The 16,257-nt window shown below is 39.1% G+C and overlaps 2 protein-coding genes across 2 annotated transcripts in view; one reads left to right on the forward strand and one right to left on the reverse strand.

Moving 5' to 3' along the window:
• Positions 1–16,257, reverse strand: part of Fam227b (family with sequence similarity 227 member B) — a 130,983-nt gene that overhangs the window by 30,302 nt on the left and 84,424 nt on the right. The gene's annotated exons all lie outside the window — the stretch shown is intronic.
• Fgf7 (fibroblast growth factor 7) overlaps positions 10,026–16,257 on the forward strand; it is a 53,764-nt gene continuing 47,532 nt past the window's right edge. Inside the window, exons 1-2 of the mRNA XM_034495026.2 lie at positions 10,026–10,314; positions 10,893–11,448. Of these exons, the coding sequence (XP_034350917.1) occupies positions 11,163–11,448 (286 nt within the window). The 5' untranslated portion in view covers positions 10,026–10,314; positions 10,893–11,162. The remainder of the gene's footprint in view (positions 10,315–10,892; positions 11,449–16,257) is intronic.

The following is a 16,257-nucleotide window of genomic DNA, read 5'->3' on the forward strand; positions in this document are numbered from 1 at the left end:
CTATCTATCTATCTATCTATCTATCTATCTATCATCTACCTTCCACAATCAATCCATCCATCCATCCATCCATCCATCATCTATATTTCTCTCTCATTTCTTGAATAAAGACTTTAAAACATTAACAACTTAGGAAGAGTACATTAAGCTTAGAAAATTGTCCAACATGCATTGATTGCTCTATAAATATCATGCAGAAACAAGACATGTTAGATTCATCTCCTGTTTCTTACCACATTCACGTTGGCTTTCTCTCTTTACTAGGTTTATTGAGGCTGTCTCTCACCTTGTTGAATCTCCTAAACTCCCTGCCCCCAGGCGGTTCTTGTTCAGCTGTGCCTCTAGAACAAGCTACACTGTGGCACGCTTGTGCTTCATTTGGGCTTTTATTTTCCTACCTAGTCCTATACTTTTTAGATTTCTTCAATAAAAAATTAGTACTTTATTACTCTTTTTATCTATGACAGATACAAAGACGCTAAGCAATTTGCTTGTGTTCCATAATTATGAACAATTATTCAAATGTGGAGATGTCTGGCTATGCTTTATCCTGCTATGACTGTTTTTTTTCACAGCTAACCCATTCCTTAGGAGAGGAGTATGCATGTAATTTTACCCTTTGCCAGCAGTTCTTGATGACTTTTAAATTTTTATTTTTACTTCTTTTTTCAGTACATGAACTTTGTCGTCTTCTCATTCTCACAGTGCTTTGCGTGTGTCATCCAGTTTAGGCCTCTCAGAAATGGCTGGTGCTTAGAATGACTCATTTCCATGTTTAGTTTCCAAGCTTTCTCATTGTGAGAAACAGGTTTTTAAGTGTCAACTTGCATTGAATGATGACCTATACCAACCTTTCTTTCATAAACTTCCCTCTTACCATGGAACAAACAAACAAACAAACAAACAATTTTCCAACTCTTTAAAATTTTGAATAAAGGACTAAATTACCAGAAGTTGCATCATTACGGGTTATTATTTGAGAATTGTTTGCCTTCTATAATATGCAGTTGTTCTCAGAGGAATATTGATTATAATAGAAAACAGATTGTTTTCAAAAAGGCTGAAAAAAGACAAATTATAAAACTAAGAATATAAGAATAGAAGACTATTCTAGAATATAGGAATAACCTAAGGAGGCCCCTAAAGCTCTGAAAAGTATGGATATGATAGAAAAAAATGTGTGTGAATGTGTGTATGTGTGTGTATGTGTGTGTGTGTGTGTGTGTGTGTGTGTGTGTGTGTGTGAGAGAGAGAGAGAGAGAGAGAGAGAGAGAGAGAGAGAGTCAGAATTTTAAAATGCAGAGGGAAGGAGGAGGTGAACTTGCTGAGCAGTAACAAAGAAGACTGCTAGCCTTTGTAAATATTTGGTATGACAAATATGTGCCAGAACTTAAATTATATCTAGAATATTAAGGGAGTAGAAAACAGGAAAAAGAGATAGCCTCTCAGTTTAGAAGACACAAACTAAGTCAATAAAACCTTATTAAGTCCAAATATAAAATGTAGATAATAGTAAAGTAGCTCAGAATTTTACACATTGCATCTCCGAATAATTACTTTTTTGAAGAAAAATAACAATGATATTTTGATATTTTTGAGTCTGCTACTTGGTTTTATATTTGATATTTGCTTTAGAAATAAACAATATCAATATACCATGATCTATCAGCTTGCTGAGCGAAATGAAATGGAATATAAGGAATAGGAAATGCAAGGAAAACAAGGGAAGAATGCAGCATAGATAATTATCATTTTAATTAGTCTGTAACTGAACTCTTTAGTTATACTAAATACTAGAATTATTGACTTGAATTTTACTGATCCAAGGCATAAATAACATGATGGCTATTACCACAAATGTTTTATTTTAAAGCATTTAAAAAGTACTGAAGTTTCATGTACTAGGGTCTCTTGATTTCTGTCTGTTTCAGTCTTTTCTTCTAACCCACCTCCATTCCTCTGTGTCTCTTCCAGAACCCTAGAACTACTCTCTACCAGGGACCTACATTGTCCAAACTATGTTGGTAATCAGGGACCTTCCAACAACCATACTTGGCTAGCATCCACAGTAGGGAACAGCAACAACAATAAAACAAACAAAAAAACTCAGCATCCACCCAACAAAGACAAGACCAGATATTTACACCAAGAAACACCTCAAATATCATAATTCCAGATGCCTAGATCCCAGTGTAAAAACACAAACATGAACAACCATAATAATATGCCCTCTCCAGAAGCCAGCAGCCCAATTGGAATCGGCTCTGAGAAAAGCAATTCAGCTGGAGCAGCAGCCAAGGACTTTAGAATAGCGATTGTGAATATATGAGCAGGACCTTACTGAGGATCTGAATAAATGCCTTAATGAAGACCATGAAAACACAAACAGTTGAATGAAATAGTGAAAATAATTCACAGAAATAGAATTTAACAAAGAAATGGAATCACTAAAGAAACCCCAAGCTGAAATAAAGCTAGAAGTAAAAAAGTCAACAGACTCCCTAGAGGTAAGCCTCATTAACAGACCAGAAGACACAGAAGAGAGAATTTTAAGTCTTGAAAATAAGGTAGAAGTAATGGATAGCGCAGTCAAAGACAATGTTAAATCTAAAAGTGTTCACACAAAACATCCAGGAAATACGGGAAACCATGAAAAGACCAAATCTACAAAAATATATAGAGAGGAAGATAACAAAACCCAGGTCAAAGCACAGAGAATATTTAAAACAAAATTGTAGAAGAAAATTACCCCAATCTTAAGAAGGAAGTACCTATAAAGGTAAAGGAAGCATGCAGAACACCAAACAGGACCAGAAAAGAAATTCCCCGTGGTGCATAATAATCAAGATGCTAAATATACAGAACAAAGAAAGAATAAAAGCTTCCAGTAAAAAAAGACCAAGTCATCTTTAAATGCAGGCCCATTATAATAACATGATGCTTTCAGTGGAGATTCTGAAAGCCAGGAGGGTCTGGGTAGATGCTCTACAAGCTCTAAGGGACCACAGGTGCCAGCTCAGACTCCCACACCCTGCAAAACTATTAACCACAATTGGCAGAGAAAGAAAAACACTTGATGAAAACAAATTAATGTCTACCAATCCAATAGGACACAAGAAATAAACAATCCCAGAGCAGTTCATCAAAAGGGAAAGGGAGACATGCAACAAAATAATAGAAATCAACAAATCTTGCTCAGTCATAACTCTCAGTATGAATGGTCTCAGTCCCGCAACAGAAATACACAGAGTAATAGATTGGACTAGAGAACAAGATCCATCTTTCTCTTGCAACCAAGAAGTACACCTCACCATCAAAAACCGATATCAACTTAGGGTAAAAGGATAGAAATATATTACTATTAAATGGACCCAAGAAGCAAGTAGGTATATAGCTATCTTAATATTTGAAAAAAAATAGGCTTCAAGCCAAAATTAACCAGAATATATAAGAGGACAATAAATATTCATTAAAGGAAAAATTCACCAAGAGGATGTTACTATTCAAAACATTTATATACCAAACACAAAGGCACACAAGTCCATAAAAGAAATCCTACTACAGCTAAAATCACAAACTGACTCTGCCACAGTGACAGTGGATGACTTCAGTACCCTGCTCTAACCAACAGACAGGCTGTCCTGAGGAAATGCTGGAGTTACATAACACCATAAACCTGATGGACATGACAGATAGCTACAAAACATTTCACCTGAACAATAAACAATAAACTTTCTCCTCAGTAGCTCCTGGCATCTTCTCCAAAATTGGGCACATATTAGGACACAAGGTGAATCTCAAGAGATTCAAGAAAACTGAAATAACTCCTGCAGCCTACATGACCGCCATGGAGGAAGGCTGAGAATCACAGTATGGACAGCAGAAAGCATACAAACCCATGCAAGCTGAGTAACTCACTGCTGAATGAAAACTGGGTCAAGACAGAAACCAAGAAGTAAATTAGAAACTTTTAAGAATTGAATGAAAATAAAAGCACAAATGAAAACATTACTTTTTAAATAATAAGAAAAAAGAGTTTCTCAGTTTGGCATTTGTTACCATTCAAATTGAGTTTGGGTTGAAATTTGCCTTTTGCTTTGTTGATGTTTCCAAGGTTATGCAAAGTAATATAATGTACCCTTTGCCATAGGAAATTTAAAACTGTCCAAGAGGGAAATAAATTTTCAAACATCTTTTAGTAGTTTTGCATCTATGTTATAAATTGAGTGTATGTTTTCTGAATTCTTTTAAAGATTTTGGTTAAGTATGATGTACTAGAATTTACTATATGTATAGTGCTTGGTACTAGTGAATAGCAGTCCTTAAAAAAAAGGATCACTTTACCTCATTTGGGGTCTGGAGAGATGGTTCAGCAGTAAGAGTTCTGGCTGCTCTTACAGAGGACCTGGGTTAGACTTTCAGAACCCGCATGGCTGCTCACAGACATCTGTAATTCCAATTCTAGAGGATTCAACACCCCGGCTTCCACAGGCACTGGACAAACATGTGGTGCACAGACAAACATGCAAGCAAAACCACCATACATGCATAATAATAATAATAATAATAATAATAATAACTTATAAATATTTATTTTACTTTTAAGTATGTACATGCATACATGTCTGTATGCTTTATGTGTGTGTGTGTGTAGTGGGTGGTATGTATGTATGTGTGTGCATGTGTCAACCAAGACCAGAGGAAGGTGCTAGATCTCTTGAGGCTGGTGCTAGATCTCTTGATAGCTGACTGTGAGTTTCTTGATGTGGGTGCTGAGAGCTCCAGCCCTTTGCATGAATAATATGTGGAGAGACGACTGAGCCATCTCTCCAGCCCTATTTCTTTCAAAATATTCTATAACTTCGTATATCAACAAAGTCACTCATGCTGAGAAGTGGACAGCAGCCATGTGCAGCCCCCACTTTCTGCCGCCCCGGTCAGGCTGGCCTTGCTCTGGTTCACATAAAATGATTTTTTTTCAAGTGAGCTATGTTTTGGCATTAGATGGAGAAGATTCTTTAGTTTTTTAAAATCATGTTCTTTTCATTGTGTGACCTATTTTGGTTTTGCATGCCTATATGTATTATTTTACTATTGTGTTTCTCGATGAATATATTTTCTTATTTGGAAGGAACTGTAAAAATAAAAGCACATTTATTTTAGGAAAAATGACCAGAGGATATTAGGCATTTCTTAAAAATTCCAACATTTCTTTTTAAAGGAATTTGACTTTCAGTATTACAGGATTGAGCTGAGCGCTCGCTCAACATCTGATGACAGCTCCAAGCTTCAAATCAAAGGGTTATACAATTTTAGTCTCTTATATTAAAGCCATATAACATCATCTGGACTGTTCATATATTCCATTTGCTTTAATACCGGGACCTATCATACTCTTGTCATTAGAGGCATTCTTAATTATTAAAATGAAAGAAGACTGGTTTTAATGTAGTATGTGTAAGTGTCTATGTGAGTGTGTGTGTGTGTGTGTGTGTGTGTGTGTGTGTTGTGCACGCCTGTTGTCCCTGTGTGTGTGGAGACGGAGGTTGATGTAAAGTATTGTCTTCTATCACTGTCTACCTTATTTTTGAGACAGGTTCTTTTCTTGAACCTGAGGTTGAAGAAGCCATTTTTGCTAGACTAGCTGGCAGCAAACTCCAGGGATCCTCCTGTATCCATACCAGTGTGTGGTTACTGTCTCTTTCTGCCTTATTTGGCTTTTGCGTGTGTGACGGGGACCTGAAACCATGTCTTCACACCTATGCAGGTAGCCCTTTACCCACAGAACCATCACTAAGGCCCCACTCTTAACATTTTAAACAAAATGTATAATGCAACACTGAAACAATTTTCCTTTTATACTAAATACTGCCAGATATTGTTAAAATGTATTTCTACTTTCACTTTCCACACCCTTGTGGAAAGTGAAGTTTTAAGGAAGTCAAAAGTTCACAGTCAGTGTAGACAGGGGGCATCTACACTGCCTTGGATTTGGGCTATGGCCTTCCTCACGTCATCTTCCCTAGATCAACAAAAGACAGCACTGTGCATCCATTTTCATAGGTCAAGCCTCTGGACCCATTCCTACTCTTGTGTTACACACCATCCAGCTTTGCTTCCAATGTGTATCTGCATCTTTGTTTCCATCCCTGCTGCTACAATCTGAGTCCAAGGAGTGATCTCTGACTTGGGTTTCAACCATAGTCACCACAGTGGGTGGCTTACATTTTAGTCATTTTCCAGATGACCAAAAGTCTTATGAGGGTTTCAGAATGGTGTCTCACACTCATACACAAGTTGAAGCTATAACAGGTAGGGACAAATTCCAAAGTCACATTAGTTTCACATTAGTTCTCTGTCACTGTGATCCATTCTATTTCCATTTCCAGGACACTTCAGAACTTTGGTTTTCTTTGGAACCTTCATCTAGAATGCTCTGCCTTCTGATTTCTTCTTACTGCTCAGCTCCTGGCTTATATAATGTCTCTTTCCAAAGACTTTCTGTGACCCATTCCACTCACTTTTCTCCTTTCTGTCATTTGCTATAATCATCAGACTACAATTCAGTAAATTCATAACATAGTTTGAAGAATTTTAAATTTAGATTAGTATTTCAGAGGTTTTTTTTAAATAAAAAATTAAACGAAGCCATTTTGTTGTAGACTTGGATAGAAAGACTCAAATGGCATTTGTATACAGAGATATTTACAAGTTGAGTCACAGGCTCACCGCAATGCTGAACGTACGACTCATACTTTACATCTTAGGTGCAGTTCGTGTTTAGATGTTACGGCATTGTGCCAAAGGCAAACGAGCTGTTTATAGGACCAAGGACCTCAGGGATTGCTCCATCGTGGTTTTCCTCCTGAGTTTAAGTTACTATCTTTGACCAGGTCCACCATGTTTGGAAAGACAGGTCTGTCTTCATGTGTCCTATTCTTTTTTAAATGAGCCTAGGTTTCTTTCTTCTGTAGCACACACAGTTCCTAATGTCAAGTCCCTGTCTGCCAGCTCTATGCCTCTCTCTTTGCTCAGCCTCTTGCTTGTGATCATTAGCATGGGCCTTCTTTTAGTTCTTGGAATGTAAGATCTTGGGTTCCCTGCCCTGTACCATCCCCAGGTCCCTGTTTACGCTGTGCTCTCACTGGAATGCACGCTTTGCAAAGGCAGGGATCACTTCCAAAATACTCACCATTGTGTCTTCAGAGGGCTAACCCAGCATCTGGCAGCACATAGTTATTGGATAAATATTTGTTCAATGGATGAATCAAGATGATAAGTAAGACTGGTTGCACAGTATGATCCAGAGTCAAGGCTGAATTTTTATATTGAAACCACACAGGAAATGATGAAGACAAATCCAGTGTGGGGTTAGTTGTAGTAATGTGGATGGGATAGTTTGGAACAGTGTCAGATGTAGGGCACAACATACAAACAGTCACTTTTATAAGTAGAAATCAACCTTGTCCAAATTTCAAGGATCTCTATCCTACCTGGAACCAGATGACAGATGTCTAAACAACTTTTGGAAAATAGCCCTACAGCTATATTTGTATAAAATGACATATTTATAACTCCATTCATTATAATATTTCCACAGTAAAATATATGGGTAAAAATGGTACATTGAGATAATACCCTTTCAACAGGATAGCATGCACTGTAGTGAGTGAGCTTTCTAAATGCTGAGATGGGAAATTTCATATTTTTACTGAATGAAAATAAAAGCAACAAGTATAACTGTGTGTGTGTGTGTGTGTGTGACAACACTTCTTTGTATGTAAAAGAGTGGGGTATAAAGATCTCCTGTATGTATGTGTACAGCTTTTGTGTTTAAGCATGGTAAAAATGGAAATTGAATATAAAATTCTATAAGTCAAAGTTTCTATCATTTGTCTCTCCACAGAATGAAGGCTGTAATGAAGATTGCTCGGGAAAAGTAGGAAGTTCACATAGCAGCTGACTGCATCAAGTTCTTTGAATTTTTCAATGTATTTTCAATGCAAATATATTTTAAATGCCTTCTTTTTTTTTTTTTTTGTATTTTCAATACAAATAATGTATTTTCAATACACATCCCAAGGCACACGGGTCGAATATGAAATACTACTTGTTTGTTTTTTGTTTTTGTTTTTGTTTTTGAGATACTACTTCTATTTGAAGCTTTTCAGGTGATAACACTAATCTTTAAAAGTCAATATTTGAAAAATAGATGTAGATCTTTTTCTTATAGATTTAAAATGTACGAGGTGGAGATATTTCCAACTAAGGACGAAGCTACCTTTATCTGGAAAGAGTAAAGAACAGAGAACCCTGTTTCTCTTCTCTGTATGTGCATTACAGTAAGGGCAGAAGATGTCGGCCACTGTGTAACTCAAAAAGACAGAGAGAGCAGCTGTCCTACAGATAACTGAACTGCTAGCCTAATGAGAACCATTTCTAACAAATAAGGATCTCAAGGACAAGAATTCCCCACCTCATCTTGGGCCTGTCACTGGAAAGTAATCAATAACTTTGAAAGGAATTTAAACTACTGATACAATTTCCTGCCTGATTGTAACCTGCTCAGTGTCATTCCTCAGAGAGTCATTATATATCTTATTTTCAATGTTGTGAGCACTCCCTCCCCTGCAGCACGCCGTAAAGAGAGACCTAGCATTCTGTAGTGTGCACCGAGAACTGACTGCATCACCTCCATTTCTCTAGACTGTGGGATATCACTAAGAACATCATCATACCTCTGATCCTTTCCTCTTCTTCCTTGGGAGAAAAAGAACGGATGTTCTGAGCCCTCTAGTTTTAAACAGATGCAGTTATAGAACAGCAATCCTCCTCTGCTTTGAAAACCTAGTGCTTCAATATTTCATGAATCGAAGACAACTGTGCATGTTTGAAATACGGTGTGCTGCTGACTCTGTCCCCTGTAAGCACCATTGGAAAGGGAAGCACAATTGCATCCAAGTGATTCTATTTAGTTCGCTGTCTCTATTTAGTCTACCTGCACCACCTGGTGGTAGTGTTTGTTAAGTGCGAAGTTTTGTTTGTGTGTGCATGTGTGTGTGTGTGTGTGTGTGTGTGTGTATGTGTGTGTGTGTGTGTTTTGCAGGTACATGAAAAAGAGACTTTTAACATATGCCTTCTTAAATACTCATTTAGATTGGTGATACAATAGCTCCATACTAAATATAAAATACAGTGGCAATCTTGCTCAGTACAGGATAGGTACAAACTTATTCAGTACAGGATAGGCACAAACTTATTTTGGAAGGCAAAAAGACTGTCCTTTATCCACTAGCTATTGGCCTTATAATTCCTGGATTTATCAGTTATTTTTTATGCTATTGCTCTCAGGGAGGCACAAGTCAAAAACCAAGGTGAAACCATTTTTCTAAAAGAATGATAATTTTGCAAATCATGTGTTCTTTGCTTCTGTGGGTCATCCATTGAAATAAATCACAAGATACGATGTTAAAACGGCAGCACAGTCCTGGTCTGATTAGACATGGCCATTGATTTGATACCTGAAGCAGCAGCTGAGCCACAGGGAAGTAAGTGACTGATCCAAGGCCACACCGTTTGTTAAAATCCCAATCCAATAAGAAACCAGGTCTTTTTAGCCTAAAGACTCACACGCAATGGTGCAATATCTGTGAAAAGATATGTCCTTGCCTAGGAATACCTGCTTTCAGTCCCAGAGCCTTGGGATGCTGTGGGATGCTGTGGGATGCTTGGATTATGAAGGACTAACAACATACCCTCAACTCATCAACTTCCCCTGCCCCAGTGTATCGTAAAGATCATCTAACTATTAACAAGCCCTTATATATGTTCTAGGAATTTTTTCACAGACTCTACAACTTCTGTGTTTAAAAGGTCTAACATTTCCCTTTCTCTTTGTAACTGTGTGAGAGACAGAGGTCTGTTTCCACACAGCAGATGCCCACTTGTGGATTTAAACCGAAGCCGTGTCCATAGCTCCCCCTTATGACCACTCAACAATATACAAGCCTCCTTCTATTCCTGCTGTTTTAGACAACGACCAGCTCACTGGTTAAGTTTTAATTGCTTCCAATGAGGTCAGCAAAGGTATTTATTGAAAATCTCTGAATAAAAGGCTCCACGCACTCACACAAGCGCACGCACTCACACACGGAGAAAATCCTTTTGCCTGTTGATTTATGGAAACAATTATGATTCTGCTGGAGGATTTCTCAGCTGAGAAATAGTTTCTTGCTACAGTAGAGAGGCTCAAGTTGCACAAGGCAGACAGCAGACGCGGAACTCTTGTGTACCCAGCTGTTCCAAACAGAACAAGTAAGTTACTGTTATTTGTCTTTAAAACAAAGCTGAATCTCTTCTGAAAGATTTTCTCTTTCTGTGGTTATTGTATTGTGGGGGGAAGACTGTTGAACTGTATAAATATCTACAGGAATTGTGCTGTAGTACGTATGGATAGAGACGCCTGAAGTTCTCCAGGGCAACCCTGACACTTAACTTGAAAAATATGGGCAGTTTAAGGGAAAATAATTATGAAGCACAAATGTAAAAGTATATATTAATGAATTCCAGGGAGAGCACTTCAACTTTGTAGATAGCAGCCGTAAAACTCGATTTAACTCAATAGCTGTAAGTATATGGTGTTTCCTAACAAGATAGCAACTGAAATGAATGGTATGGTTTTCTTGTGATGCCCCTCCACTAATGGATAGCTCTTCTGAATCTGTGTGCAGAGTGGCAGAGATGTTAACATCCTCTGTGGAAACTGTTTTAAATGTGCTTTCAACGTTTAACTACACTGAGATGTTGGACTATTTACCTATTGAAATGTATACATACATTCTTTATCTCCCTCTCTCCTCCCCATCCCCATCCTAATCTCTCACTGCAAACAGAAGTCAAGTAGCAAATGCACTGCAGCAGCTGGCCGTGTGGAGACCTGGTTCTACAAGGGTTTACCTGTCAGCCGTGTCCCTGAAGGAGGAATCCCGTTACTGCTATCAGAAGCTAAAAGTTAAGGTTAACAGTTTGGAAACAGCGACCACTTTTTCTCAAATTAATCTCCAGTTCACAGATAGGAGGAGGCCCATGACCTAGGAGTAGCAATCAACTCAAGATTCAATTCTCATTATGTTATTCATGAACACCCGGGGCACTACACTATAATGCGCAAATGGATACTGACACGGATCCTGCCAACTCTGCTCTACAGATCATGCTTCCACCTTGTCTGTCTAGTGGGCACTCTATCTCTAGCTTGCAATGACATGAGTCCGGAGCAAACGGCCACGAGTGTGAACTGTTCTAGCCCTGAGCGACACACCAGAAGTTATGACTACATGGAAGGAGGGGATATAAGGGTGAGAAGACTGTTCTGTCGCACCCAGTGGTATCTGCGGATTGACAAACGAGGCAAAGTGAAAGGGACCCAGGAGATGAAGAACAGCTACAGTAAGTGATGCCTTTATCACAGCCCTGCTGAGCTCTTTATGGTTTGTCTAAGATTCACTTTCTGGTGTCATGCTCTCTTTTCCTATGGGGCAAAAAACAGTGTACTATATCAAGTCCTAATTATTCTACCTTGAGATTTTTGCACTAAATCCCTAAAATATCTCTGGTAAAAGGGCAAGTGTACTTACCTTATGGTTGGAACTGATATGGTTGGAAAATATTGTTTGGCTTAAATCCAAACTACTCTTTAGTAAGAAAACATGTCAGTGAGCACTCACGCTGATGTGCGATTGTTTTCCTAGCAAAGCTCAGTAGCAGTTTGCATAGAGTTCTCAGTGGGTGTTCGCCAAACTACCAGCCATTAGTTTGAGGAGCAGAGAATGTATCTCTTTTTATTAGTTCTGTTACCTTTAAAAGGGCTCTGCCATGGCACTGACTGGTTAAGAATCTACTTTCTGAGCACCATCAAATGTGTGCTTCTGAAACAGAAGAGTCTGAAACGCCCTCAACCATCTTTTCTAATAAGTTTGTATTAGATTCCTTAACTCCCCACCCAACAGGTAACAGATATTTCTAGCAGTTTATCAAGAGTCTCTGTCATGTAAGGTCTCTGTTGCTATTTTAAGAGGAACATAAATCTGAGGAAGCAGAGCTGAGTTGGAAGACAGGTTGTGTCCAGACTTTCACCTGGAGCACCCCATTTCCCCCTCAAGACCCAGTTGCACTTTTACCTCAAAATGCTAGGGCTTGGGTTTTTATTTAATGGTTACAATTAGTAACTAATCTCAGTAGTATTAAATTCAATGACATAAAACACACACTCACCATTTACCTTAGGTACTTAAAACCCACACGTGGAAATAGGTTTGTTAGCATTAATAACATGTGGGTGAAGTTGACATTGTATCTTTGATAGTATGTGTGGCAGTATAGTTGGAAAAGGATACATAGAGACAATAGTGTGGCTGGGTGTCTGTGACAGGGCCACCCCAAGTTCTCATCTGTTCCTGAAATACCCTGTTGGCTCTAAACTCACTGACCAATAAATAGGAGTTTGGTGACTCTGTTTCCAAAACGAAAACGAGGGACCTTCATGTCAGCCATAACTCATACAAACTGAGTAAAGAACCATGCCTTCTCTGGAGGACTGATTCTATGGGTTCAGCTCAACAAGTGGCCACTGGAGGAGGACTTGCTGATAGACACTTCTATGTGGCCTTTTCATTTGATTTGAAAATCAGTGAACCTTATAGTGGATAATAGAATCTGTTCATGGGGGCAGTTACAGCATGTGTCCTGTCCCTGTCTGTTAATGACTTTGGGGCACTTCCTTAGTGCTCCCAATCTTCAACTTGTAAACATGGATGTGTTTTTCAAAACACTTTCTCCTTCTCATAGTCTATTCTGTTCTAAATCAGGGAATGTACTACACAATATAAAAAGCCTCACTACTCACTACCTAAATGTCACCCCAAAGTGAGGTAAAGCGCCTGTTATCTCTCCACAATAACCACGCAGTCAGGGCTAATTTCAAACTTTGTAACAAGGTTATTATCACAGCTCAACTGTAGACTTTTTTTTAAAAAATTTAATGACTAATACCTTTGGATGCTTTTTACTAATTCATAAAAAAGGTAAAAAAAATAATGTGTGGGAACACTCAGTGAAAATGAGTATTATGATGATTTGAGATTAAAGTAGTTACAATTAAAACATACACATATGGGAATTTTATTTTATTTATGTTAAATTCTGGGAGCTCATGAATTTCAGGTATTTGTACACATTGACAAACCGGTAAAATCACTTTATAATTTGAAACATGGTGTAGTGCTGAACCTGAGAAGAACCTAAATCCTGTTTGGCAAACCCCTTTCCCCTGAAGCAAACTCTATAGTAATAAGAAAGACCAAAGTCTCATCCTACATCATGGTGTTGGAATATCAGAGTGCCTTGTACTCAGAAAGACTTGACATCGTTTATGCAAATAAGTTTGTTACAAGCCTTTTAAGTCTAGACTTATACACTTTCTTGATAGTACAATCTCCAGGAGAGAAAAAAACATACTGAGAATCTCTCAGGTAAACAATAAAATAGTTACCATTGTCCTGCCATCCTACTGAAAAGACAAGATAAGGTTTCTTCCAAGTTAGACAGACATGAAGGTACTTTTGTGTGCAGGAAATCCAAAAGTCAGAAGAATAAAGGAGAATAATGTATTGGGAGAAAATTCTGATAATAGTTGCCTGTTTGTTGAGACAGACTTGCTCATTTTAAGAATGAACCTGAGCAGACAGACGTATGAGAGTCAGGGAACCCAGGTCTAAACCGTGTGCCCAGAAGAACTTGTTCACAATGACCAAACAGCGTGAGAAATGCAACCACAAAAAGCTCAGGGTGGTTTTACAGTCTTCAGAGTTGGCTCAATGATCTGACAGAGGAGACCCCTTCCAGCTGTCATTAGAATGATTGGATTCAAATGAGTAGGGTTCAGAAAGAAAGAAAGCTCAACACCACACCCCAGATGTCCTTCTCGTGGGTTCTGTGCCCTCCACTGTCAAGCAGGTCCTTGAACGTCTCTGGAGGCCCTCTACAGTGGTGTGGGTTTTCATTTTCTCCTCATTAGCTTTTGTCCGAGTGAAAGGAAATGACCTGAGGATATGGATGAGACTTGGCAGGCTGCTTGCCTCCTCAGTGAAGCACGGAACTCTGGGGCCTACACATGCTAGGCACACCTGCTACCCACTGAAGCACATACGAACCTCCTGGGAATGTGCTTTATAAAACACTGGTAGATATGGACAGGCATGGCAGAAACAGGTGAAAGATCTGGGAGTGTAATGTGCTTCCAAGGTGTTGGGCTGGGCTGGGTGGACCTAGAGCAGAGAGGAAGAGAGAGGAGTGGGGGTTGGCGTTATCACTCATGCCTCAAATCTTCAGGGGAATTGAAACTTCTCTTCAGGTACCGTGGTGTTTGGAGCCCTTGCTTTAGTTTCCTCCATGCTAGGTTATCTTGCCCAAAGCATCAAGTTTAGATCAGAGTAAGTAAATTATATAACAAAAAGAAAACAAACAAACAAACAAACCAAATCTCCCAAACAGTTCACCAAGGATTTGGGAATTCGGAGGAGCCAAGAGAAGTAGACCACAGTTTCAACTCTCTAGGACAGCCAGAGGGGAACAGCTCTCTGCTCCCTTTTCTCTGGTGGCCCCTCATTTTCATTCAGCTCTATTGACAAAACTGGAATATAACAAGAGGAAGAGATACAGGAGAAGTTTGTACACAAGGAAAGCATTGGTCGGCAGCATCATGGAGGGACAGGGAATGAATGGCCAATGCTTCAAGTGCTTCTGTTGTAAGGACCGTCCCTAGGAGACAAGGCCAGAGGCTGGATTTAGATAATTATTGGAGCGGCCAGCTCATCAGCAGACAGAGGCAATCACTCCACACCTGACAAGAATAACGCTGCTGTTTAGCTGGGAGCTGAGGTGCTGAGTGAGAGATGGCAGCAGTGAGAGACAGATGTGGGACGGAGGACCCAGTCCCTTAGGATCATTTTCCTGCTTTGTTTGTATTCAGTAACTAAAATATTGTGTTCCCAACAATAGTTAACACCATCCATTCTTCTGGGGAACTCCTTGATGACCAGAGCTCTGATTCTGGAGGAAGCTCATCTGCCCTTTTGAGCATTGTTAGTCCGTTTTAAGAAAGGGTTATTTGTTCTGAGAGTTGGCTAATGACTTGGCAACATTCTCCTTTGGATTGGTAGGCTGTGATGGGATGTGGCCTCCCAGTTGGAGGGACACAAATAAACACAGCATTGTTGGATTTGACTTTGGTCACAGAATCTCCAGCAACTCAATTGTCAACAATTCTTTGGATGGGTTCCTGTCTGCGCTAGTCTCTATAGTACCCCCCTGCCCCCCAGTATACTCAACATCTTAGAACACCAGGAGTGTAAATGTGCTTGTGTCCCGAAGAGTTCTTAGTAATTTTTGTGAAAGAATAACACACACTGTCAAAAATAAACAAAATTAAAAATGTAACACCTGCCTTTTAAAAAAAAGATAAGGATCATGCCACACTTTTGGACCATGGGGGACATGTGCAAAATAAAATCCTAGACATGATAGACAAGCCGGAATTGTCTAGAACTGGTGACTGGGAGTCCTTATTAAAAGAATTTCAAGTCTTTAAAATATGAAAGATGAATAAACTGCTGGGGGCCAGATTTAAAAATGTTGGTTACTCTGAAAACTCTGATATTAATTTTTTTCCATATTATAATTTTATTTAGTTATGGCAAGTATCCAAAACTTACTAAATGCTACTCACTTCATTAGCTCAAATATGTTCTCTTGACATCTCTTCACTTAAAATAACCAGTTGTTCATATTTAGTTTTCTTAGTTTTAATTCTATGTGTGTCTGTGCAGATGTCTAGCGAGGGCACAGGTGTTAAGAATCCCTCAGGGTGGAGTTACAGGAAGGTTGTGAGTTGCCCAATATGGGCTTAAAAATTGAACTCGGGTCTCTGCAAGAGCAGTCTATGCTCTTAGCCACAGAGCCATCTCTCCAGCTCCACACTGACCATCTCTGTGTTACTGTCATTTCTGTATTGGTCTAGATCAGTTGGCCTTTTCCTATGGCTAAGCTGTGTAAGATCTCTGCAGCCTGTGGGTTAGGAGAACCAAAGGCCAGAGTGACCTGAGGGAGTAGAGGAAGAAGGATTTTAGACATGTGGAAGGAGCTGCTCTTTCTAATTTTTTCTTCTGTTTCTCAATCTTGGCTGAATATTGTATTCAGCTG

Source organism: Arvicanthis niloticus, chromosome 2 (assembly GCF_011762505.2).
Source record: "Arvicanthis niloticus isolate mArvNil1 chromosome 2, mArvNil1.pat.X, whole genome shotgun sequence".
Classification (NCBI taxonomy): Eukaryota; Metazoa; Chordata; class Mammalia; order Rodentia; family Muridae; genus Arvicanthis; species Arvicanthis niloticus.